The sequence below is a fragment of the Rhinatrema bivittatum genome, chromosome 8, assembly GCF_901001135.1.
Source record: "Rhinatrema bivittatum chromosome 8, aRhiBiv1.1, whole genome shotgun sequence".
In the NCBI taxonomy this organism is placed as follows: domain Eukaryota; kingdom Metazoa; phylum Chordata; class Amphibia; order Gymnophiona; family Rhinatrematidae; genus Rhinatrema; species Rhinatrema bivittatum.
In genome coordinates, this window is record NC_042622.1 from 37,113,896 (window position 1) to 37,137,960 (window position 24,065).

At 46.0% G+C, this 24,065-nt stretch overlaps 2 protein-coding genes across 3 annotated transcripts in view; one reads left to right on the forward strand and one right to left on the reverse strand.

Moving 5' to 3' along the window:
• TTPAL (alpha tocopherol transfer protein like) overlaps positions 1–1,755 on the forward strand; it is a 79,658-nt gene extending 77,903 nt beyond the window's left edge. Inside the window, exon 5 of the mRNA XM_029611841.1 lies at positions 1,609–1,755. Coding sequence (XP_029467701.1) covers positions 1,609–1,734 — 126 coding nt within the window. The 3' untranslated portion in view covers positions 1,735–1,755. The remainder of the gene's footprint in view (positions 1–1,608) is intronic.
• Positions 1–24,065, reverse strand: part of SERINC3 (serine incorporator 3) — an 81,551-nt gene that overhangs the window by 20,686 nt on the left and 36,800 nt on the right. For both annotated transcript variants that reach the window (XM_029611834.1, XM_029611833.1), the window contains exons 5-7: positions 16,840–16,977; positions 16,178–16,347; positions 11,910–12,000 (exon numbers count right to left, since the gene is read on the reverse strand). In XM_029611834.1, coding sequence (XP_029467694.1) covers positions 11,910–12,000; positions 16,178–16,347; positions 16,840–16,977 — 399 coding nt within the window. The remainder of the gene's footprint in view (positions 1–11,909; positions 12,001–16,177; positions 16,348–16,839; positions 16,978–24,065) is intronic.

The following is a 24,065-nucleotide window of genomic DNA, read 5'->3' on the forward strand; positions in this document are numbered from 1 at the left end:
AAAAGATGCCAAAATCCTCAAAAAGCTTAAGGAGCAGGGGTAGAGATGCGGCGGGTTCGGTGAGGAATACCAAAATGTCATCCTCGAATGCGGCATATTTAAAAGTTTTGGTTTGAAACCTCATTCCCTTTACAGCCCGGTGACTTTGAATGGCTAGCCGAAGAGGTTCCAATTGTAACAGAAACAATAAAGGGGAAAGGGGACAGCCCTGTCTAGTACCTCTCTCCACCTTAAATTCTTCCGATGTCATCCCATTGGCCACTATCTTAGTTAAGGGATCCGTGTAAAATAATTTAATGGCATGAAAGTAATCACTGAATCCCATGTAGTCAAGTATACAAGACAGATACACCCAATCCACCCTATCAAATGCCTTTTCTGCATCAAAGCTGATGGCCAGATAGGGCGTATCGGTCTGTTGACACAAAGTCATTGCCACCAATATTTTCCGGATGTTAGTGAGAGCATATCTGCGGCAGACGAATCCCACTTGTCCGGGTTGTATCAAAGTGGGAAGTAAGGGGGCCAGACAATCTACTAGTATTTTAGCTAATATCTTTTGGTCCTGGTTTAGAAGAGATATAGGTCTGTAGGACACGGCCTCCAGGGGATCTTTCCCAGGTTTAGGGATAAGAGTAATGGGCGCTAGGTTGGTATGTGGCAGATAAGAGCCTTTCAGAACAAGTGAGTTAAAGGCCTTAGTCTGTGAAGGGGTAACAGAGTCCAGGAGGGCTTGGTAAAATTCAGCCGAGTACCCGTCTGAGCCTGGGGCTTTATAGGAATTGGCCATTTGTATGGTGTGCCTTCGGTAATCGGCCTGTTGAGCCCCAAGACTTGTTCCCTTGTCAGCCGGGGCAAATTGAGTGTAGATAGGAATTTTGTACAACATTCCGAATTCCATTGCCCGGCTGTGTAGAGGTCAGTATAAAAACTGAAAAAATTTTAAAATGTCAGCTGTGTCCGAGGTGACTTGACCCGTTCGTCTCCTTATGGCCGGAATGAACCTTGAGCCCCGATGAGATTTAATGAGATTAGCCATAAGTTTACCAGGCTTATTGCCGTATTGGAACAACTTATGCTGATAATAAATTAAACTTTTGATAGCCCGCTGATGGAGCAGAGTATTAAGAGCACCTGGTATGGTTCGAAAATTATCCCTGTTATGTTTAGAATTACTACTTGACAATGCAGCTCTTGCCTGTCGAAGCTGAGAACTTAAAGTTAAAATTTGTTTGTCTCTCACTTTTCGCCATCTGGCCATGTAAGAAATAACATCTCCCCTGAGTACTGCCTTAGCTGTGTACCAGAACAATTCTGGATCTGTCGCATGTTCTTTGTTAAGGCTAGCATAGTCCACCCAACGATCTTGCAGGTAATCGGTAAACTGACTATCTTTGGACATATAATGCGGGAACTGCCAAGAAGCCCCACTGATGCGGGTATGAATGCCTGATAAAGTGATCCCCACAGGCGCATGATCCGAGATAATAAGGTCAGCTATGTGTGCGTCTCGTATGGCTGAGAAATGATGACTACTAACTAAGAAATAGTCTAAACACGTCTGAGTCTGGTGGGCTCTTGACATACGAGTATATTCTCTTTCCATAGGATGGAGAGTACGCCACGCGTCCACTAATTGTACCGAGCGTTCCAAGAACAGAATTCCATTGTCGGACGGTGGTCACCCCCTCCGGGGTTGGTCTCTATCTAGATGGGTATCGCGGATCGTATTAAAGTCACCACCGATAATGATGTCCTGATCCGTATAAGAGGCCAGTAGGCGGTATACTCCACGAAGGAATTTCAATCCAGGGTTAGTAGGAGTGTATATATTGCAAAGGATGTATGGCTGTTGATAAATATCTGTGATGAGAATGAGGTGTCTCCCCTCTGGATCCCTAATTGTTTGCTTAACTGTGATAGGCGCATGTTTTCCAATAAGTATGGCCACTCCCGCAGATTTAGTGTTGCAGAGGCACAATGAACCTCTCCCACCCAACTTTTACATAATTTCGAGTGCTCACTATCAGTTAAATGTGTTTCCTGTAGAAACGCAACATTCACAGATTTCCTCTGCAATGTAGACAATATTTTAGATCTTTTGATGGGGGAATTTATACCACATACGTTCCAGGAATACAGTTTCAACCCAGCATTAATCATTTATTCGAGTAGTGATCTATGTAGAAAGAAAATGAAAAGATTTCCCCTCGTAACCCTGATGAGAGCCCCCCCAGCTAGGGCACCCATCTGCCAAAAGTGTCCACTCTCTTGAAAGAAGAAGAGATATGAGCAGAACAGCAAATTCAAACAGTCCACGATAACATTTGGGTTTCAGAATACATCTCGGAGAACAATACCCACCCTTCCCCCCAACAACCCCTCCCTCCCACTCCCTCCCTAATCCCTCCACCTCCACCTCAAAGAATTCAATAACAATAATGGAGAACACATATGCCAACCGTTCCCCCTCCTCCCACCCCTCTCCCTCCATCTTCCTCTCCAAACAATGTGTGGTCACTGTAGGTAGTGACAATTGGACTGCGCTTCGTAAATCAACCAAGTTAATAATCCAGGAGTCATATAAGGTAGGGTGCCTCCCAGTACACCAACCAAAGCCGCAGGGGTAAAGTTCTACAGGTCCATATATTTATTTATTTATTTATTTATTTCGGATTTTTATATACCAACATTCTCAATACAATTATCAAATCAGGTCGGTTTACATAACACAAAACTTTCGCAACAAAGGCGTTACATTGAACAGCGTTTTTTTTGTTTTTTTTTTTTAACATATAACGTATAACATATGGCATATAACATATAACATATATGCATAAATAATAAGAATTAAATATTACATAGATAATAATAATAATAATAACTCGTCAACAGGACGTGGGTAAATATATGTGGCATGTATCCAATTAAAAAAATGTGTTCTCAGTCCAGGGGTCTCGCACCGATCAAGGATGGAAGCTGTATCTCCACTCCCAACAATGGGATTATTGGCACGGTCAGGGAGCAACCATCGGCAACTATGATCAGTCAGAGAAGTGCCACAATATTCGCTATCAACACAGGGTGTGAAATAATCACCAGCACAGGAATCCATTATAGGTAGACATTGCAGGACCAACTGTGGAAAGTTATATGTTTGAGGAAAAAGTCCCAATATTCCCTGTCAGCAAAGCAGTATGAAAAAAGGTCTACCATGAAAACAGGTATCTGGTGCCAGAAACCATGGTCAGACCAACATCCGAAGTGCTAGATGGGGGCAAATCCCCCATAAAGCCAGGGTATAGAGAATAGGGAACACCCCTTTTAGTCCCAGCTGCGTAATTACCTATGGACTACAGATGAAAATTGACAGACGCCGTTGTGTCTGGTTGGTGTGTCATGGAACAGCTTTACCACTATGATTTACTTGAGCGCTGAGCTTCCTGCTGCTGCAAAAATTGTTGTGCAGTTTCCACTGTATCCAGTCACTGTGTGCCCCGCTCTGTAGTTACCCGCAGACGGGCAGGGTACAACAGCGTGGATTTTAGGCCCAGGGAGTATAATTTAGAACAGATGGGAACAAAGGTCTTACGTTTTGCTGAGAGATCAGAAGAGAAGTCTTGAAATACCAACATTTTATCATCATGTGAGAGAGACTTGCCTGAATGTAGAACACGTATTCATTTTTATGGGAGAAATTCAAAATCTTTGCAATGACCATGCATTGCCTACTTTATCTTCCCGCTGGGGACCCAGACGATGGGTGTGTTCTATCCGCAGTGGGCCCAGAGCTGTTGGGAGTTGGAGTTCTTGCGTTAACCATTTTTCCAAGAAGGGCGCCAGGTCCCGATCCGCTATAGACTCCGGGAGGCCAATGAAGCGGAGATTAGACCTCCTAGACCTGTTTTCAAAGTTCTCAATGCGGACTTCCTGTTTCGCAAGCTGTTTCTTTAAAAATGTCAGCATCTCCTCCTGCTCCTTGCAGCCATCTTGTTGGTCTGAGACACGCTGCTCCAGATCCTGGAGCTGCGGCTCAAAGCTGGCGATGGTGGATGAGAGATCAGCGATCTGGGCCGAAATAGCTCTAAGACCTTATACCCTCTCTCTCTCCTCACCCACAAGCTCTTACTCCCCCCGAATTCTCTCACTAGTTTATATATATATATATATATATATATACATACACACACACATACACACACACACACCCAGGCAAGTCCCCATTCATTCTCGCACCGCTCCCCTCACCCATACACACATTCATTCTTACACACATACACACACACACACACATAGAACCCCAGGCAGTTACCAATTCATTTTCATACAAACACACAGGCACCCATTCTCACACAGACAGACTCCAGGAAGGTCCCCATTCATTCACCCACCCACACCCAAGCAGTTACACATACACACCCTCACACAGGCTCTTCCCCCCCCCCCCCCCCCCCCGACACACTTAGGCTATCACCTCCCCACGACACATACACACACACACACAAACAGGTCTCCCATGCCCCTCCAACACACAGGCAGTCACCCATCCACACGCACACACAGGCAGTCACCCACACGCACCCAGGCCTTTTTCTCAGCCACTGCGTCCTCCTCCTCTTAGGTCGCCAGTTGTGGGGTGGGTGGCAGCAGGAGTCGCATTTATGCCAATGTCATCTCCTGCTGCTGCGGGGCCAGTCACGTGGCAGCAGGAGATGATTTGGGGATAGACACGACTCCTGCTGCCTGGGGTTGCCACTGAGCGGATCAGGCAGGGGTTTGGTTTATCCCTGCCCAATCCAATGTTTGACTTTGGAGGTAAGATGAAGGGGCAATTTTTGCTGCTCCAAAATTCTGCTGCCTGAGGCCACCGCCTCACCCTGCCTCATGATAGAAACGCCCCTGCATGGATGGCTAACTTTGTAGTATTATAGATCAAAAGAACCTTAAGAGTGAAAGTATCCCAAAAATTTCACTCTATAATCTTGCTAAAACCACATCGAATTTGAAATATTATAGTAGTCTGACCTTCATATCACAAAGGAAGCTCACTGCACTTGTGACTTATGTGTTGATTGTTCTAATTATTAATTATATATTACGTTTGTTTTGTTGATGCAATTATCAACATCTCATGAAGAATGCCTTCTGTAATTCTTAGTGTGAATTCTCAAGCCAGACAGACACTGACTTATGCTGATTTCAAAATACAACTCAGGAAGCTCCGCATGCAGACCTCAATTGGCATGTGGAGCTTCCTGAGATATGCTGATTTTGAAACACCGAGTCAAGAATTAAAGAAGACTCTGAAAAATTTAAGACCAACCGAGCGGACTCTTCTTAATTTGAAATCAACCCAACGCAGACTACTTGGGCGGGCGCCTGGACTGATCCTTGGTTCTACAGGAACGAAAATTATCAGGTAAGAAACTAATTTTCCTTTCCCTGTATGTACCAGGATCAGTCCAGACACCTGGGATGTACCAGAGCTGAATTACTGAGGGTGGGAACCAGAGAGTCCCGCTCGCAGTACACTCTCTCCAAAATCCCCTGAATCCAGGTCCTGAACATCCAGCCGGTAGTGTCGAGTGAAAGTATGCAATGACTTCCAAGTTGCCGCCCTGCAAATCTCTTGTGGCGACACTTGTGAAGATTCCGCCCACGAGGCGGCCTGGGCTCGCGTCGAGTGAGCTCGAAGGCCCACCGGAACAGACTTACCTTTCAGTAGGTACGCTGAAGAAATAGCTTCCTTGAGCCACCGTGCAATCGTGGTCCGGGAAGCAGCTCCACCCCGCTTTGGGCCCGAACACAGGACAAAAACCCGAAAAGGATTTGTTACCTCCAGATAACGGAGCAGAACTCTGCGGACATCAAGTTTTCTCAACACCTTGGCTTCCGGATCAGACCGCGTCCCCTCCGGAAAAGCGGGCAGCTCAACCGTCTGGTTCAAATGAAAAGCTGACACCAGCTTCGGAAGGAAGGAGGGAACCGTCCTTAGGGAAACCCCAGAATCCGAGAAGCGTAAGAATGGCTCCCGACAAGATAACACCTGCAATTCTGAGACTCGTCTTGCCGACGCAATTGCTACGAGAAACACCGCCTTAAGGATAAGGTCTTTTAGCGTTGACCGCTTGATGGGCTCAAAAGGCGACGTGCACAGAGCAGAGAGTACCCAATTGAGATTCCAGGAAGGGCAAGGATGACGTAACGGGGGACGCAAATGCTTAGCTCCCCGAAGAAAACGTGCCACGTCTGGATGATGTGCTAGCGACCTACCTTGCACCTTTCCCCTGAGGCAACCAAGCGCCGCTACCTGGACCCTAAGGGTACTACAAGATAGCCCTTTTGCAAGCCCCGTCTGAAGGAAGGCGAGAACATCCGGCACGGATGGTAACACAGGATTCACCTCACGAGTTCCACACCAATCCTCAAACACCGCCCAGACCCAGACGTAGGCAAAGGACGTAGAACGTTTTCTAGAACTCAGCAAGGTGGCCACCACCGCATCCGAATACCCCTTATTCTTCAAACGTTTCCTCTCAAACGCCAGGCCGCGAGACAGAAGTGATCCGCGTCCTCCAAACAGACGGGTCCTTGACGGAGGAGTGCTGCCTCCCCTCGAAATCGGAGAGGGGCCTCCCTTGCCAAGTGCAAGAGGTCCGCGAACCAAGGCTGCCGTGGCCACTCCGGCGCCACCATTATCACCTCCACCGGATGCGTCTCTATTCGTCGAAGGACCTTGCCTATCAGTGGCCAGGGAGGGAATACATATAGGAGAACGTCCGTGGGCCAAGGGAGTACCAGCGCGTCTACCCCTTCGGCCCCTCGTTCTCTCCTTCGGCTGAAGAACTGCGGAGCCCTGGCGTTCTGAGCGGTGGCCATCAAGTCCATGTGTGGCGTTCCCCACCTTTTGCAGATTAGGTGGTAAGCAACCTCCGGCAGCTCCCACTCCCCTGGGTCCAATCGATGTCGGCTGAGGAAATCCGCTTGGACATTGTCCACTCCGGCGATATGGGACGCCGCGATGTTGCTTAGATTTCTTTCCGCCCAGAGCATTAGCTGCCGCGTCTGCTCCGCAACAGCCCGGCTCCTCGTTCCTCCCTGGCGATTGATATACGCCACTGTGGTCGCATTGTCCGACAACACTCTGACCGCTTTCCCTCGGAGCAATGGAAGGAAAGAATGTAGCGCCAACGTGACCGCCCTGGTCTCCAAGCAATTGATGGACCACTGTGACTGAGCTTTGGACCACTGTCCCTGCACCGAGCGGCCCATGCAAACCGCCCCCCAGCCGGATAAGCTGGCATCCGTGGTGACTACCATCCAGTTGGGCATGATCAGGGACACTCCGCGTGTCAGATTGTTGGTGCTGAGCCACCACTGCAAACTTGACCTCGCCTGATCCGTGAGCGGGAGTAGAAGGTGAAATTCTTCTGACACCGGCCGCCATCGGGAGAGCAATGCGGATTGCAATGGATGTAGATGAGCGAAAGCCCAGGGAACTAACGCCAGCGTTGACACCATCGACCCCAACACCATCAGGTAATCGCACACCTGCGGAATCTGTAGGGACAATAAACGGCGCACCTGACTCTGCAGCTTGCACACCCGCTCTTTGGACAGAAACACCCTGCCTTGCTTCGTGTCGAACAGCGCTCCCAAGTATTCCAGGGTCTGGGTGGGAACCAGCCGACTTTTGGCGAGATTGACCACCCAACCGAGCGAACGCAAGAGCTGCAGGACCCTGACGACTGCCTGTCGGCACTGTATTTCGGATTTGGCTCGGATTAGCCAATCGTCCAAGTAGGGGTGTACCAAGAACCCCTCCCTCCGCAGTTCGGCTGCCACAACCACCATTACCTTCGTAAACGTTCTTGGAGCAGTGGCGAGTCCGAAGGGGAGAGCTTTGAACTGATAGTGTCTGCCCAGGATACAGAACCGCAGATAACGCTGATGGCACGGCTGAATTACGATGTGAAGGTAAGCCTCTGTCAGGTCCAGGGACGCCAGGAATTCGCCCGGTCGAACCGAAGCTATTACTGAGCGGATCGTCTCCATTTTGAATCGAGGAACACGAAGACATCTGTTGACCCCTTTGAGGTCTAGGATGGGTCGGAAAGTGCCCTCCTTCTTTGGCACGATGAAGTAAATGGAATACCGGCCCCGATGGCGCTGTCCCGGAGGTACGGGAACTACCGCGCCCAGGTCTTCTAGGCGTCGCAGCGTATCCCGGACTGCCAAACGCTTGATGTGACCCTTGCAAGGGGACACCAGAAATTTGTCCGCCGGAACCCGAGCAAAATAACCGTGTCTTATCACGCTGAGGACCCACTGGTCCGTGGTTATCCTGGTCCATTCCCCGTAAAACCGCGCCAACCTGGCTCCTACATTCGGCGTGACTAATGGAGCCAGCTGCGGGGAATGGACCTTCCATATTTCATTGGGCCGACTTTGGGCCGGTTCCCGACGAGGAACCGCCTTGCCTCCCATACTTTTTCCCTCGAAAGGACTGGGACCACGACGACGGTCTAGAGGAACCAGTTCGATACGGAGCTCCCGACGACCTCTACGGCCGCGACTTTCTGGGCCCTCGGAAACGGGACCTATTGGGAAAAGAAGTCCGAGCCCGGTATCTGTCCTCCGGTAACTTGAACGCTCTGTTTTCTCCGAGGGACTGCATCAGGTCATCCAGTTGTTTGCCAAATAATAACTTCCCCTTAAAAGGGAGCGAGCCCAGGTGGGCCTTGGAGGATCCATCCGCCGCCCAATTGCGGAGCCAAAGGAGACGGCGAGCAGAAACTGCCGAAACCATGGCTCTGGCCGAAGTCCTCAGAAGGTCATGCATAGCGCCCGCACTGTACGCGATAACCGCCTCCAAGTTGTCTGCTTGCGCAGCCTCTTCTCCCGAGAGGCCCGCATTGGCCTGAAGTACTTGAGCCCAGCGCAAGCCGGCCCTCAGAGCAAAGTTACTACAAATAGCAGCCTGGACCCCCAGGGCCGAAACCTCAAATACTTTCTTGAGTTGAGCCTCCAGTTATCTATCCTGAATATCCTTGAGGGCCGTGGCTCCTGTCACTGGAATCGTCAACCGTTTTGTGACCGCTGACACCGCTGCGTCCACTCGAGGAAGATGCAGTAGTTCAAGCGCGTCCTCCGGCAACGGGTACAGCTTATCCATAGCTTTACTAACCTTCAGGCCCAACTCCGGGGTATCCCATTCCCGGAAGAGAATATCAGAAGCTGAAAAATGGAAAGGGAAAGCCACCGCAGGTCCCGTAAGGCCCAACAGGACCGGGTCCATCTTGGCATCCTTTCTGGACTCCATGGGTGGAGCATCTACCCCCACTTCCCGCAGGATTGCCGGGATAAGCAGCGCCAGCTCCTCCTTCCGGAACAAGCGCACCACCTTGGGGTCGTCACCCTCCACCGCTGGAGTGCCCTTGCTGTTCCCAGCGTGGACCGTATCCTCTTCCGCGTGCGCTCCGTCGTCCCCTGGGACCCCTAACTCAGGGTCCACTTCCTCCGATGAGGCCGACTCGGAGTCGGTATCCTGGGGGGCCCCTCGGACCGAGCGCCGCTCTCTAAGCGGGTCCACGGGTCTCCGATGACCCTCCCCCGCTCGCCTCTTCTGGGGTTCCGACCGACTGTCTGAACCCCCTTTAACCGCAGACCGCTCTCTTTTCCGCTTCGATCTTTTATATTTTAAAATTTTCTGCAAAAGAACCGTGAAATCTGACGAAAATGAGGCCTCCGAATCAGAGGAGGCCTCATCCTGACTCCGATCTGCCGACGAAGCAGCCCCCCGCGGGGGTCCCCCCCCCCGGGGTCCCGCTGCTGAGGAGACAACGCCGGAGGCAAGCCGCCATCTTCTACTGTCCTCCGCGTGGCCTCCCTCACTGTATCCAAAATGGCCACCATTCCCACACTAAGCGGGAATGGCTCGGCCCTGCCGTCTCTGTCGGGTGCAGCGCGCGGCAGCGATCGCGGTCGAGAGCGGACCCCCCCGACCGCCCTCGGACGGCCCTTCACCGCCCGATAAGCAGCTTGAACAAATTCCGTCGCGCGGCACGTAGCCCCCCTCGGCATGCGCCGCACCGGCCCGGTCCCGACGAAGGAGAAAACCAACAACAATTAAAATTCAGCCCTGCTCTTCCCCCGAACGGTGAAAAACAGCAGACAGCACGAACGGCGAACCGGCAGGAAACACACACACCAAAAATAAAGTAAATAGCAATTAATTTTTTTTTTTTCTACCTGCCGCTGACCTTGGTCCTGAACTTTCTGCTCCAGCGGGGGTGAGTGAACCGGGCTCCCCGGGTGTCACCCCCGAAGCTGCTGCCAGAGACAGGCCGGGTCCTCGACCCTCAGCAGCGGCCTCAACCAGGGGGGGGATGGTCCCCTCAGAACCTTACAACCCCCCTGGGAGGCTGTCAGGGCGAGCGAAGCGTTCCCACTTTTTCTTGTTTCCTTCTATTTCCCTTCTTTTTTTATTTTATTTTTTTTTTTTTTTTTGTAACCAAAAAATCCCTGACTAGCTATCAACTACCCAGGGACCATCAGAGACTGTGGGTGAACCCGCCCCATCTGCTGGAGACAGAGAAAGACTGAGGAGCTGTGGGTGGCCCCTTACTATAAGTGAGGGTGCTCGACAAGTCTTGCTCTGTCACCATCTGCTGGTGCGGAGTCACAACCCAGGTGTCTGGACTGATCCTGGTACGTACAGGGAACTAATTTTCCCTGAAGTTCGGGGAAAACCCGCTTCAGAATTCGGGTCCTCCAACCCATGCCGAATTGGACTATTTCTTTGAAATTTTCCAATTCAGCAAAAAAGATTGCACATCCCTATTACAGAATATGTGTACGATGGCAGATAAAAAGCATAAGGCCCATTCAGTCTGCCAGATTTATTTCCTGGTTCAATGCCACAGACCCCGGTTGATATCTGGCTTGTTCTTCACTTCATTGCAAAGAGGGTTCCCTCTGTGCTTATCCCATATTCTCTTGGATTCCGCCCCTAGTGGAAGGTTAGTACATATACCCACTACTCTTTACGTGAAAACAGCCGATGTTACTCAGGAATCTACTTCCTTGGAGCCACATCCTATGACCTCTTGTTCTAGAACTTCTTTTCTACCAAAAAAAAGCTTTGCTTCTTGTGCATTTATACCTTTGAGATATCACCCTCTCTCTTTTCCCAGGTATACATATATAGGTCCTTATGTCATCTCCTAGGGCTTCTGATACATATGCTGTACCAGTATAGAGTGAATAATGCTGACCAGTGCAGTCAACATGAAACTATGAATCTGTCCTATATCAAACAAATGTGAAAAATGTCCCTTATACAGAAAAGGATCTCAATAGAAGCAATGCTAAGGCCTCTGCAGTCATATAGGCGATGTTGCAGTAAGAGAGTGACACAAGCAGCTGCTAAGGTTAAGAACAGGAAGAGTGCATGAAAAGCTAATTAACAGGAAAAATGCTCTCAAATAATCATAAGAAAGGATATTAGCAAGACATTTAAAAGTTAAAGCATTTGTTCCCATTATTTTATGTATACTACGGTGCTCAACTGTAACATGTGTTCTCCGAGGACAGCAGGATGTCAATCCTTACATGTGGGTGACATCAACTGATGGAGCCTGGCCCAGAACTTTGACTGTGCCTCAATGGGTAGGCCCAGCATGTCACTATATCACACATCCACATAGTACAGTGGTACGCTGGGCATGCCCAGTGAGGCACAGTCAAAATTCCACGTGAGGACTGCCATCCTGCTTGTCCTCAGAGAACTTGGAAAATAAAAAATATTAACTCTAAATGAAAAACTGAGGAAGCTTTTCCAAGAGGACTAAAAAACTGTGATCGTTTCAACAACCAAATGCAGATTTCTAGAGGATCACAAAGCTTACCAGGCTCATTAGTCATAGCAGACCAAGTTAGGTACATTGTATAAAGGGTGATGACAGAAGACTGAAGAAGGCCAGATTGAGGCAGGTACTCCTAGTTTAAGGAAAAAAAAAAGACCAATTCTCATATAACCATCTTATCCTGAGCTCACAAAACAGTTACTGATATCACTTTCTCTAATGTTTAATTATGTACAAAAAGGTGGTTTAAAGATTCCCATTAATGGAGAACAATGAAAAGTGTACTTGGACTAGGATTAAAACAAATTCTTAGCTACAAATCCCTGCATTATAATTAGAAGTTAACATAATATGCAGTTAAGTCACACATATATATGCTTCTATTTTCCTCTCATCTGTGTCAATGTGTTTGCTCTTGATTTTATTCTAGTAGAAACCTATCAAGAGTGTACAAGCAGGGTGCAATTTGCAAAGCAGTTTTAACAGTGCCATCACATATCTTGCAGTACCTGTCACCCCCTAGAAACCTAATTCAGGGTCTAAACACAGCTCAGACAATCCAGAATCCATATATAATCTTTTCACAAGAAGTAAGATACTGCTTCCCTTCCTCAGTGCCCATCATTATCCTACTGTATAACTGTATACATATTTGGTAAAAATGCTGTTGTCAAAAAAGGTCATCCAGATTGCACTATGCTCTTTACCCTGATCCATCACTTATAAAGTTGCCAGAACATGACTGGAATAGGATGGATTTTCTCCATCACAATCCACAGCACCTTTATTTTGTACACTAGGATTTGAAATGTTTTCACATTTCCCCTCTTGGGATGCACAAGAAGAAATGCAAGCTTTCCTAAACCTTTCTGCACTGGGAATTTGGAGAAACGATGCCTAAGGCACAATGAGTACAAATAAATACGAATGTCAGTATCCTCTGAATCCCTGCTTCACAGAGAAGCCCAATAGAGAGCAAGATGTGAAGATCGCTAAGAGGCCAAATTTGGCAATAGCAAGAAGTCAGTCTTGCCTCCTGGAACACAAGTTTTATTTCATTATACAGTGGGCCCTTGACTTACGAACGGCTCGGGTTACGACCAACATGTCAGGGTTTGACTTACGAACAAAATTTGAGTTACGATCATAATTTTCGGTTTCCAGGTACGACCAAATTTAGAGTTACGACCACCACCGCGTGCGTGCCGTGTGTGCATTTTTTTTTTTCGTGGATTGGTTGTGTATCACATTTTTCTGGTCTTGGAGGGCAGGACTTCTACAGGGATTGGCTGGCTACTGTTGCTGCTTCTACTAATGGGACCAGTCCATCCCAGGCGCACGTGGGCAGACCCGGCACGCAATTTCAGCAAACAGCATCGGGGGACATCGGGGGATATCACTCAGCTGGCAAGGTACAGTAAATGTGCTCAGAAGCGGTTGGGAGGGGAAAATAGTTTCTGGAGGGCAAGAGATGTGCTCAGAAGCGGTTGGTAGGAAGAAAAGAGTGTCTAGGGTTGGTGTTTTTTCTGTTAGGTTTCTTTTTTTTTTTTCTCCTGCAGAACAGCACTTTTATCAAAGAAGTGTTCAAAATGGCCCCAAAGATAAAGAAAGCAATCACAATCGAGAAGAAGGAAATTGTGCAGAAATTTGAGAGTGGCGTTCGAGTGACCGATCTCGCTGTCATATACAGCATGTCAAAATCCACCATTTCCACAATCTTACAAAGAAAAGATTTGTACAAGGAAGTTAGTGTGGCTAGAGGTGTCACTCAAATTTGTAAGTCACGATCAACAGTGATAGAAGAGGTAGAAAGCCTATTGCTAGTGTGGATAAATGAAAGGCAGATGGCAGGTGATTGCCCATCTGAGTGTCTAATTTGTGAAAACGCTAGGGCTATAAATGCAGATATCATAAAGGATAAGCCATCAACAAGTGAAAATGGTGAAATATTTCGTGCCAGTAAGGGGTGGTTTCACAATTTTAAAGCAAGAACTGGGGTTCATAGCGTAGCTAGGCATGGTGAAGCTGCCAGTTCTGATAGAAAGGCTGCTGAAAATTACATACCCCACTTCAAAACACTGACACAGAGAAATGGCTTTTCCTGTCAGCAGGTTTTCAACTGTGATGAAACTGGACTTTTCTGGAAGAAAATGCCCAAGAGAACATACATTACCCAAGAGGAGAAAAAAAATGCCAGCTCACAAGCCAATGAAGGATAGGCTAACCTTACTGCTATGTGCCAATGCGAGTGGTGACCTCAAGATAAAGCCTCTCGGTTTATCACTCTGAGACCCCAAGAGTGTTCAGAAAACAGAATGTCATGAAGAATAGGTTAGGTGTCATGTGGAGATCTAACAGAAAAGCCTGGGTAAGAGTAGTCTTTTTTCTTGAGTGGATCAGGGAGGTTTTCTTTCCTACTGTACAGAAATATCTTGAGGACAAAGGATTACCACTCAAGGCTCTCCTCATCATGGACAATGCTCCTGCTCACCCACGAGACTTGGAAGACAAGTTGGCCGAAGAATTCCCATGGCTCACAGTAGAATTCCTCCCACCTAACACAACTCCTCTACTGCTGCCTATAGACCAGCAGGTCATAGCTAACTTTAAGAAGCTATACACCAAGGAACTGTTCCAGAAGTGCTTCCAGATTGTTTCAGATACGGATTTAACCCTTAAAGAATTCTGAAAAGAACATTACAGCATCCTTTCATGTGTGGGATTAATAGAGAAATCCTGGGTCAATGTCTCTCAAAGGACATTGAGATCTGCCTGGAAGAAAGTGTGGCCTAAAATTATAGAAGAAGAGGAGCCAGACCCTGCAACTGACCCTGTGGTTAATGACATTGTCACTATAGCCGAGTCCATAGGCTTGCAGGTAGACAGTGCTGATGTTGAGGAACTGGTGGAGGAACACTCAGATGAATTGTCTACAGAGGAACTTCAGCAACTTCTGGCTGAGCAACAGAGAATGGCAGCCGAGGAGCTTACTGAAGAGGAGGAGGATCAAGAATCACTGCAGCAAATTTCCTCTTCTAGAATTAAGGAAATCCTGAAAAAATGGACAGAGCTACAAACATTTGTAGAGAAGACCCACCCAGACAGAGGAAAAGCCAATCATTGCATTCACTTGCTTAATGATAATGTTATGTCATACTACAGAACAGTGTTGAAGAAAAGACAGAAAGACAACCTTAGACCAGTTTTTAGATGCGAAAAGGTTGAGACCAAGTGAGCCAGAAGCAGGTCCTAGTGAGCTACAGACTCCCCCCAAGGAGAGAAAGGACACCAGAAAGCCAGATTCCAGATGTTCTTATAGAATGGGACTCTCCTTCTGAACAATATCCACCTTCCATTTCATCCCCCAATGCTGTTTGCTTTCCCTCCCCCCTTCCTGCAAACCAAAGATGTCAACTTTTAAATAAGTAAATGAAAAATAAAATTGAATTGTTTTTTCTGGTAGGCTAAGCACATTTTAATAACTTTTTGGTGAGTACACTAGGGAAGTATAGGTGTTTCTGGTAATTACAGACCTCATACAAACATTTTTTATTGTAGAAATGGTTAGGTAAGGGGTGCTTTTCAGAGGTCTGGAACGCATTATGGGGTTTTCCATTATTTCCTATGGAAAACAAAGTCTTGACTTACAACCAACTTGAGTTACAACCAATTGAGTTCGTAAGTCAAGGGCCCACTGTATTAATATCGCAGTTCTCTAATTATGTTATATTGCCATAGTTTTCTATTTCAACATACCCCCTTCCCCCTGAGGAAGTCATACTGGTGAAACGAAGGCCTTTGTTGGGGAGAATATTCTTGAAAAGGGAAATAGCCTTTTTATTAGGGGTCTTTTTGATATTCTTCTGTCTGTACTGGGACATTTCTGACAGGCAACTTTGATCTACCCCAAGACGTAGCACAAGGTATCTTATATCGCCTGTTTGTTGCACTGTGATTTTGAAACACTTTTTCAGTGTAAATAGAAACACCCATCTCTCTCTTTTTATGTTTTTCATTTGTAAGATTTACATTGTAATGTGTAAAGCTTTCATCTTTGTTTCAATTTGTTAATAAAAAAGTAATATTTTTTTGGAATTCATTTGATAATATATTTCATTAGTGTTCTCCTTTATCATGTTAACATTTTATATTATATGAACACTTTAAATAATTTTTGTTCTGCCTAGCAGTTATTTACAGACTTTATATATATATATTTATTTTCCATTATGTGGCATGACAGTAATGTATACACTGAAATAGTGAAGCTCAATATTTTCCAAATATATCAAAAACATGCAATACCCTACCTGTATTTTTGGAAGGATGGACATAATTGACACAATTATGCAAAGAATCATATTAAAGCTGATGAAAAATTTATTCCAGGCGCAGTCATCCACCTTAGTGTAATACACATACAAGAGAACAACAGAGATTCCAGACAGAATGTAGAAAAACAACATGACGGACAGCAAAGCTGAAAAAAGAAAACATTAATTCAGACTGTATATAAGAACATAAGAACATGCCATACTGGGTCAGACCAAGGGTCCATCAAGCCCAGCATCCTGTTTCCAACAGTGGCCAATCCAGGCCATAAGAACCTGGCAAGTACCCAAAAACTAAGGCCAAATTTTACAAGGTGTGCGTGGGCGTAAATTTGTTTGCGCAACCCGGCACGAACAAATCTGCGCATGTTATAGATATAAAATGGATATAGAAGCTTGTCTGATATCTTAACTGAGGCTGCTCCTTTTTTGGGACTTCCTGTCTATCACATTAAGGTGAAACCACTGAAGGACTCATCCACCAATGCATGCAAAGTACAATATGCCAGCTTCTAAAAGTCCTTGAGAGAAGACTGCATGCTTAACAAATATAAATGGTGGGGCAGTAGTAAGATGTTACAGTTGATTTAGAGCATTTCCAAACAGATGTTTTAGACATAATCTACCAAGAAGATACCTACCAGCATACCAACATTTTGAGTTTCCTTCTTCCATCCGAGCAACCCAGGACTCGTTCCATGAATGAGCAGAGTCCACCAGCAGAGACAACTGAATGAGGATGAAGAGGAAGGCTCCAAAGCAGCCGAAGATAAACCAGACTACAAAATATATGAAACAGGCTCCAAGTCACAATATGTCCTGGAACAAAAGTAAACTTAGCACCATATACATTATATAATTTTTTATTATTGTTTAGCAATCTCTAATCTAGTTTAAAGTCTCTCTAATGCTAATGGTGATTTTCCTCACCTGCAGAATTTGGGCAGACTCAGCAGGAGAAATCATAGCACAAAGAGAGCTGCTATGGGCTATATACACACACACCCCTCTCTCTCTCTTTTCTCTGCCATGCTCACCCCCAAGCCCATCCCCACTAGTCTTTCACTCATCCCTTTATACCATGCTCCAACGTTTGCAGCTTTTCTGGTGCCACATGACTCTTGGCAAATTGAGCCACACAGTACCTATACCCACAGGCAAGGAGATTGGTGCAGTTGGTTCCAGAGGGTAGGGGATTAAGAATCTAGTTGGACTGAACTGGGGTGGAGAGAAAGAAATGGGAGAGCAGGAACCAGCATGTAAAGTATGGATAAAGTGGTCTATTGCCTTATAGTTAAGATTTCTAGTTTTTGGAGTATTTGGCAATCTATGGAGACAAAGAGGCAGGGTCAGTTTAAGGATATAGATATCAATATGACTGCTCTGGGCCCATGCTCCTGGAAGCCCAGAGAGGGCCTGACTAGGAGTGGTGTTGAGATATAGTTCTTAATACTCCCTGCAGTGCTAATTTTCAACATTCTACATGGTCATCAGGAGCTACCTGCGTTTGTTCATTCTGCGTCCAGAAACGCCATCACGAGTTGCCTGCAGTGTACTATAATAAGGTTTAACTGAAACGAGTAACTTGAACTATGGTGTGGAAGCTCTTATACAATGTCTTATAAACTAAAGTACTAGATGTGTGACACATTGGCAGTTGTACAGCAGCTACTCCTGGGGGAATTCTGCGCAAAAAACTTAAAATTCTGCAAACTTTATATTGGCCAAAATAGCACAATTTACATAACAGTCTTAAAGTAATTATATTTTAAATTAATACAGAAAAAAGTTATTACTTAAAGATGCAGAATTTTAAATATTTTGAGCAGAATTTCCCTAGATATTTCACTGTAAGAGTGTCCCTTCCACTCACTCTCCCTACTCCCCTGGCCACTTTGCTTTCTCAGGCCCCAACTCCTCCACCTGCCAGTATCTCTCCCCTCCACCCCTTCCACTCTACTGCCAGTCCCAGAGTTTGACCCCGTTCTCAGTACTGCCCCTCACACAGACTCCCTCTGTCCCTCCCTCTCTCACACATATGCTCCCTCTAATACACATACACACACCCTTATACAGGCTCCCTCACTCTCTCGCACACACACATCTCCTCAAACAAGGCACTCTCTCTTGCATACACACCCACACAAGCTCCCTCTCTCTCTCACACACACCCCCTCACACAGGCTAACCATGTCTCTCTCTCACGCACACCTTCAAATAGGCTGTCTCGCATACACAATCCCTTCACACAGGCTAGCACCCTCACATACACACAATCCCTTTTTCATACACACAAGCTCCCAATCTCTCACCCACATACACATTCCTTCACAATCTCCTCATATAGGCTCCCTCTCTCTGAAACCCACACTCAAGCATTTCCCCCACCCTCCCCGCTCTTTTACCTCCCATGCTCTCTCACACCCTCCTGTTCTCTCTTACCCTCCCCCATACCCCCTCCCCTCTCTCAAGTTTACTCACCATAAACTAAGCTTTCTGTAGACAGCAGGATGATTTAACCATGGCATGTGGGGTGACATCATCCTGAATGAAATAGTCTCTTCTAGCTAGTAAAACTTTTATGCTCTATTGAGCATGTGTGGGAATTCCTATGCAGGAGTTACTTCATGAACCTCCTCAGTTGATAACAAAGCTAATCCTAGCTAGGTAATCTCTCCAGGAGGCTGGCAGGTATTTGGCATGGCTAATTCATTCTGTCTACAGAGAAAACAATTTTTGGTAAGTAAATTTGCTTCCCCCCCCCACCCCCCTCAATAAACATGCTGAAACAGCCATAACATGTAGGGAACCTTAAATTGAGGGTTGCAGCAGAGCAACTGCTGAGTAAGCAACCCAGATTCAACCATGGAGAGCTGACTACTGCAAGGACAGGTTACACAAAACTATTTGTTCAAATTTACTGTCAGTCCTCGAGAGAGTAGCCAGACAGTAATGGAATATAAAAGCATGTACTAATAACCATGTTAAAGCTTTGCAGATGTCTGAGAGGCACCTCTTGTAGCTAAGCAATGGAAGAGACCACAGCTCTAACCTGATGAGCTTTGATAGAATTTGTGATTTGTAGGCCTGCAACTGTATAGAGTGCTGAATGTAGTCCACTATCAGGTTAGACAAGGTACATTTGGCGAATGCTATGCCGAGCCTATTAAGATCATAAGATATACAGAGCTGTGAAGTTGGCAATGCGGTTGAGTTTTTTCTTGTAATAGGCCAAGGCTCGTTTGCAATCTAAAGACTAAAGGTTTTTTTCTCCTTCATGCATATGTGGCCTTAGAAAGAAGACAGGCTGTACAAGGGCTTGATTGATATAGAAAGCAGAGACAACTTTTAGGAAAAACCTCAGGTAAGCATGGCGTACCACCATATTGTGGAAGAATTGCATATAAAGTGGATAGTGAACAAGTGCTTGGAGTTCGCAGTCTCTTCTGGCTGTTGTTACTGCCACCAAAACACTACTTTCCACATTAAGAATTTAAGAGAAGCCAATTCTAAAGGTTCAAAAGGCAGCTTCATCAATTCTTGAATGGCATTCTTAACAGGAAAAACGAAAGAGGCTTTATGCAAGGCAACCAAAATGGGATTCTTCCTCGACTCTGACATAGAATCTGCCCCAGGCACTCCCAGCATTTTTAATGTCTGGGAAATCAGGGCCAGTAGTTCATCTCTTGAAAACACTGTAACATGGTTCAATACAGTTCCAAATCAGGAGGAATTTCACCAACTTCCAAGGAATCCGGATCCGCCTCATCATCCGTGTCATCCAGGTCCCCACCGGGGATACCCGTGGTGAACAGAGGCATGCCAAGGCGCTTAACCATAGGATTGGAAGAATAAGGGCCACCGGCTGAGGGTCCGACCTGACCGGAGTAGGCAAAGTGGAGGATTGCGCCTGAACAAAGGCTTGTAAATCTTGAAAAAACTCCACCCAAGAAAAAGCATCCAGATCAAGCCCAGAAGGTACTGGAGCGGGCCCAACTGAACTGCCATCTCCTGCAGAGGAGCCAGTCAAGGGAGTACCAAGATCTGGCACACTTCCAGCCAAAACTGTAACCAGATCATCATCAGAATGAGAGGATGTAAGCTTAGCAAAATCCAAGGAAGACAATTCTCCCTGAGCATCTGAACAGTGCTGACACATGTTGGAAGACAGGTCCGGCTGAGAAGGCCTAATATGACAAACACAAAGAGAAAGGTGCTTAGGCTTCTTGTTTTACAGGTGCCTTGCTGCGATTATTGCCCCAGCAATAAGCGTGCAAGGTGCACGCCCCACTGGAGCGCATCACCACGCTCAAAAAAGTTATGCACACAAAAATCACACCTCGCTCAGCGTGCACACCTAATCTTAACTAGGAACGCAACAAAATTATAAAAGGAAGGCAGAAGTCCAGTCTTTTGCACTGAATGTCATATATATGATATTTTTTTATCCACCACTTGAAAGGTTGAATGTGTGCACCTGGTCACCTGGTGCAAAGTGCTCCTGGCTCTCAGAGAACGAGTCAGATCTCTTGAGGCTAGAGTGGCAGACAACAAAAACAAAACCGAATACAAAAAACAAAGGAAAAGGGTGAAGGGAATAACAAATGTCAGCAGAATAAGACAAAAAACAAGTTCAAGAAAAGCTGTAAACAGAACAAGAGAAACTAGAGAGCTATGAGCACAAATGCTCGTAGTCTGGCCAATTAAATCCCAGACCTGCAAGCCTTAATGGTGGAGGCGGACTTGGATGTTGTTGCTGTTACAGAGACATGGTTCACGGAATCTCATGATTGGGATACAGCCATCCCTGGCTATAACTTGATAAAGAAGGACAGAGAGGACAGAAAAGGGGGAGGAGTAGCTCTTTATATCAAACACAATATCCAAGCAACTGAACTGCAAGGAATAGGGGGTATAGAAGAAGTATTATGGGCTGTGCTTAAAAAAAAAAAAAAGAGGATAGTGCATCCCATTTTTACCAGAGTGGTTTACAGGCCTCTGTTGATTGAAGACATCTTAAAGGTGGGAAGGGAGATGTGTTGATTGTTGGAGATTTTAATCTGCCGGACATAGACTGGAGGATCCCTTTTGTGGAATCTAACAGAAGTAGAGAGATAGTGGATGTCCTGCAAGTGGCTCCATTCAAACAAATAGTAATGGAACCCACGAGAGAGGGAGCTATTCTAGACTTAGTGCTCACAAATGAGGATAGTTTCTCAAATGTCCGGGTGAGGGCCCACTTTAGCACCAGTAATTATCAAACAGTATGGGTTTGATATTGCAAATAGGATACGGAGAAGTCACACGAAGACCCGAGTTTTGAACTTCAAAAATTCAGACTTTGTTGAAATGAGAAAATTCCTGGAAATCGAACTTGAAGACCGGGAGAAAATGGGGAGGTGGAACAACTGTGGGCCAAACTAAAAGGAGCGATCACAAAGGCAACTAATCTTTATGTTAGAAAAGTAAACAAAAGCAAGAGAAATAGGAAACCTATCTGCTTCTCAAAGGAGGTGGCTGATAAAATAAAAAGAACAGCGTTCGAGAAATAAAGGCAAAAAGAGGAACACAGGGAAAAATAAATGGTTAAACAAAGACAAAAATATAATCAGGAAAGCAAAATGTCTGGCGGAAGAAAGGATTGCCAAAGAGTTTTCAGATACATCAGAGAAAGGTCCGAAGTGGCATAGTGAAACTGAAAGGTGACAAGGATCAATGTGTGGAAAGGGACCAAGAAAAGCAGAAATATTAAACAAATACTTCAGTTCGGTGTTCACTAAAGATGACCCTGGGGAAGGACCATCTCTGGTTAATAAGGCTGTGGATGGGGCTAGATTTGATGAAACCCCATTTATGGAAGAGAATGTATAGGAAGAACTAGGAAAACTGAAAGTGGACAAAGCCATGGGGCCTGATGAGATTTATCCAAGGATACTTAGGGAGCTCAGAGATATGCTGCGTGGTTCGCTGAGTGACCTGATCAATAAATCCCTGGAAACGGGAGTAGTGCCAAGTGGCTGGAGAAGAGCGATGGTGGTCCCGCTTCACAAGAGTGGGATCCGAGAGAAGGCTGTAAATTACAAGCCATTTAGCCTCACCTCGGTGGCGGGAAAATTAATGGAGACTCTGCTGAAAGAAAGGATAGTGAGAACTGTCTACAATATGGTGGGGCTTGCTCGATCTGCGTTAGCACTGATTCACCAGAGGTAGATCCTGTCAGATGAATCTGATTGATTTCTTTGATTGGGTGACTAGAGAATTAGATCAGGGAAGAGCGCTCATTGTCATTTACTTGGAATTTAGTAAAGCCTTTCTTAAGGTCCCGCATAGAAGACTCGTGAACAAAATGAGAAGCTTGGAGTGAGCGAAGAGGTCGTAGCATGGATTACAAACTGGATGACGGATAGAAGACAGAGTGTGATGGTAAATGGAATCTACCCTGAAGAAAGAACGGTGTTAAGTGGAGTGCCACAGGGATTGGTGTAGGGACCGGTTCTGTTCAACGTCTTTGTGAGTGACATTGCGGAAGAGATAGAAGTAAAGTTTGTCTATTTGTGGATGATATTAAGATCTGCAACAGAGTTGACACGCTGGAAGGAGTGGAGAGAATGAGATGTGATTTAAGGAAGCTTAAAGAGTGGTGGAAGATGTGGCAACTGGGATTTAATGCCAAGAAGTACAGAGTCATGCATCTGGGACGTGGTAATCCGATAGGGGATGAAGCGCTGCTGTGCACGGAAAAGGAGAGAGACCTTCGGGTGATAGTGTCTAGTGATCTAAAGATGGCGAAGCAATGTGACAAGGCAATAGCTAAAGCTAGAAGAATGCTGGGCTGCATAGAACGAGGAATATCTAGTTTAAAAAAAAAAAAAAAAAAAGGAAGTGATAATCCCCTTGTACAGGTCCTTGGTGAGGCCTCATCTGGAGTACTGTGTTTAGTTCTGGAGACTGTATCTCAAAAGGGAGAGAGACAGGTTGGAGGCGGTCCCGAGAAGGGCGACCAAAATGGTGGGAGGTCTCCATCAAATGACTTATGAGGAGATGAAGGACCTAAATATGAATACCCAGGAGGAGAGGAGGAGATATGATACAGACCTTCAGATATTTGAAAGCTTTTATAGTTACGCCTAAACAATAATAGACCTTTTCCACTGGAATGAATCCAATAGAACTAGGGGTCACGAGATGAAACTCCAGGGAGGACAGCTCAGAAGCAATGTCAGGAAATATTTCTTCATGGAGAGGATGGTGGACGCCTGGAATGCCCTGCCGGAGGAGGTGGAGAGGACAAAAACAGTGCAAGATTTCAAAAGAGCATGGGATAAACACTGTGGATCCCTAAAGGCAAGGGGGAGGGGAACGAAGTAAGGTATGGGGGAACCTTGCTGGTGTGGCAGATACTACCCTTAACAAAAAGCCTTCAAAATGGGATGCAACTCCATCATTGCTTGCTGGAGGGGGAAAAGAGGAATTGAATTCAGGCAACAACTAAAGACACTGAACTGTATGGTGTGGGAAAACACATAAGCGTGGGAGTAACTTGCTTGATAAGGTAGTTACTACCTTTAACCAAAAGCCTGATTCTACAATTCTGATGCACCTCCAATACTGCTCTCTGCTTCAACTGCAGAGGGAGTAAGGAAATTGAACCCAATCATTAACCAACAAGAGTATGGGCATAACTTGCTTGATGTGGCAGTTACTACCTTTAACCAAAAGCCTGATACTACAATTCTGATGCACCTCCAATATTGTACATTGCTCTCTGATTCAATGGTGGGGGGGGAGGAGGAAATTGGACTCAAACAGTAACCAATAAGAGCTATGACCTTGGCAGTCTGTAAGTGATAAATATAGGAAACTGATA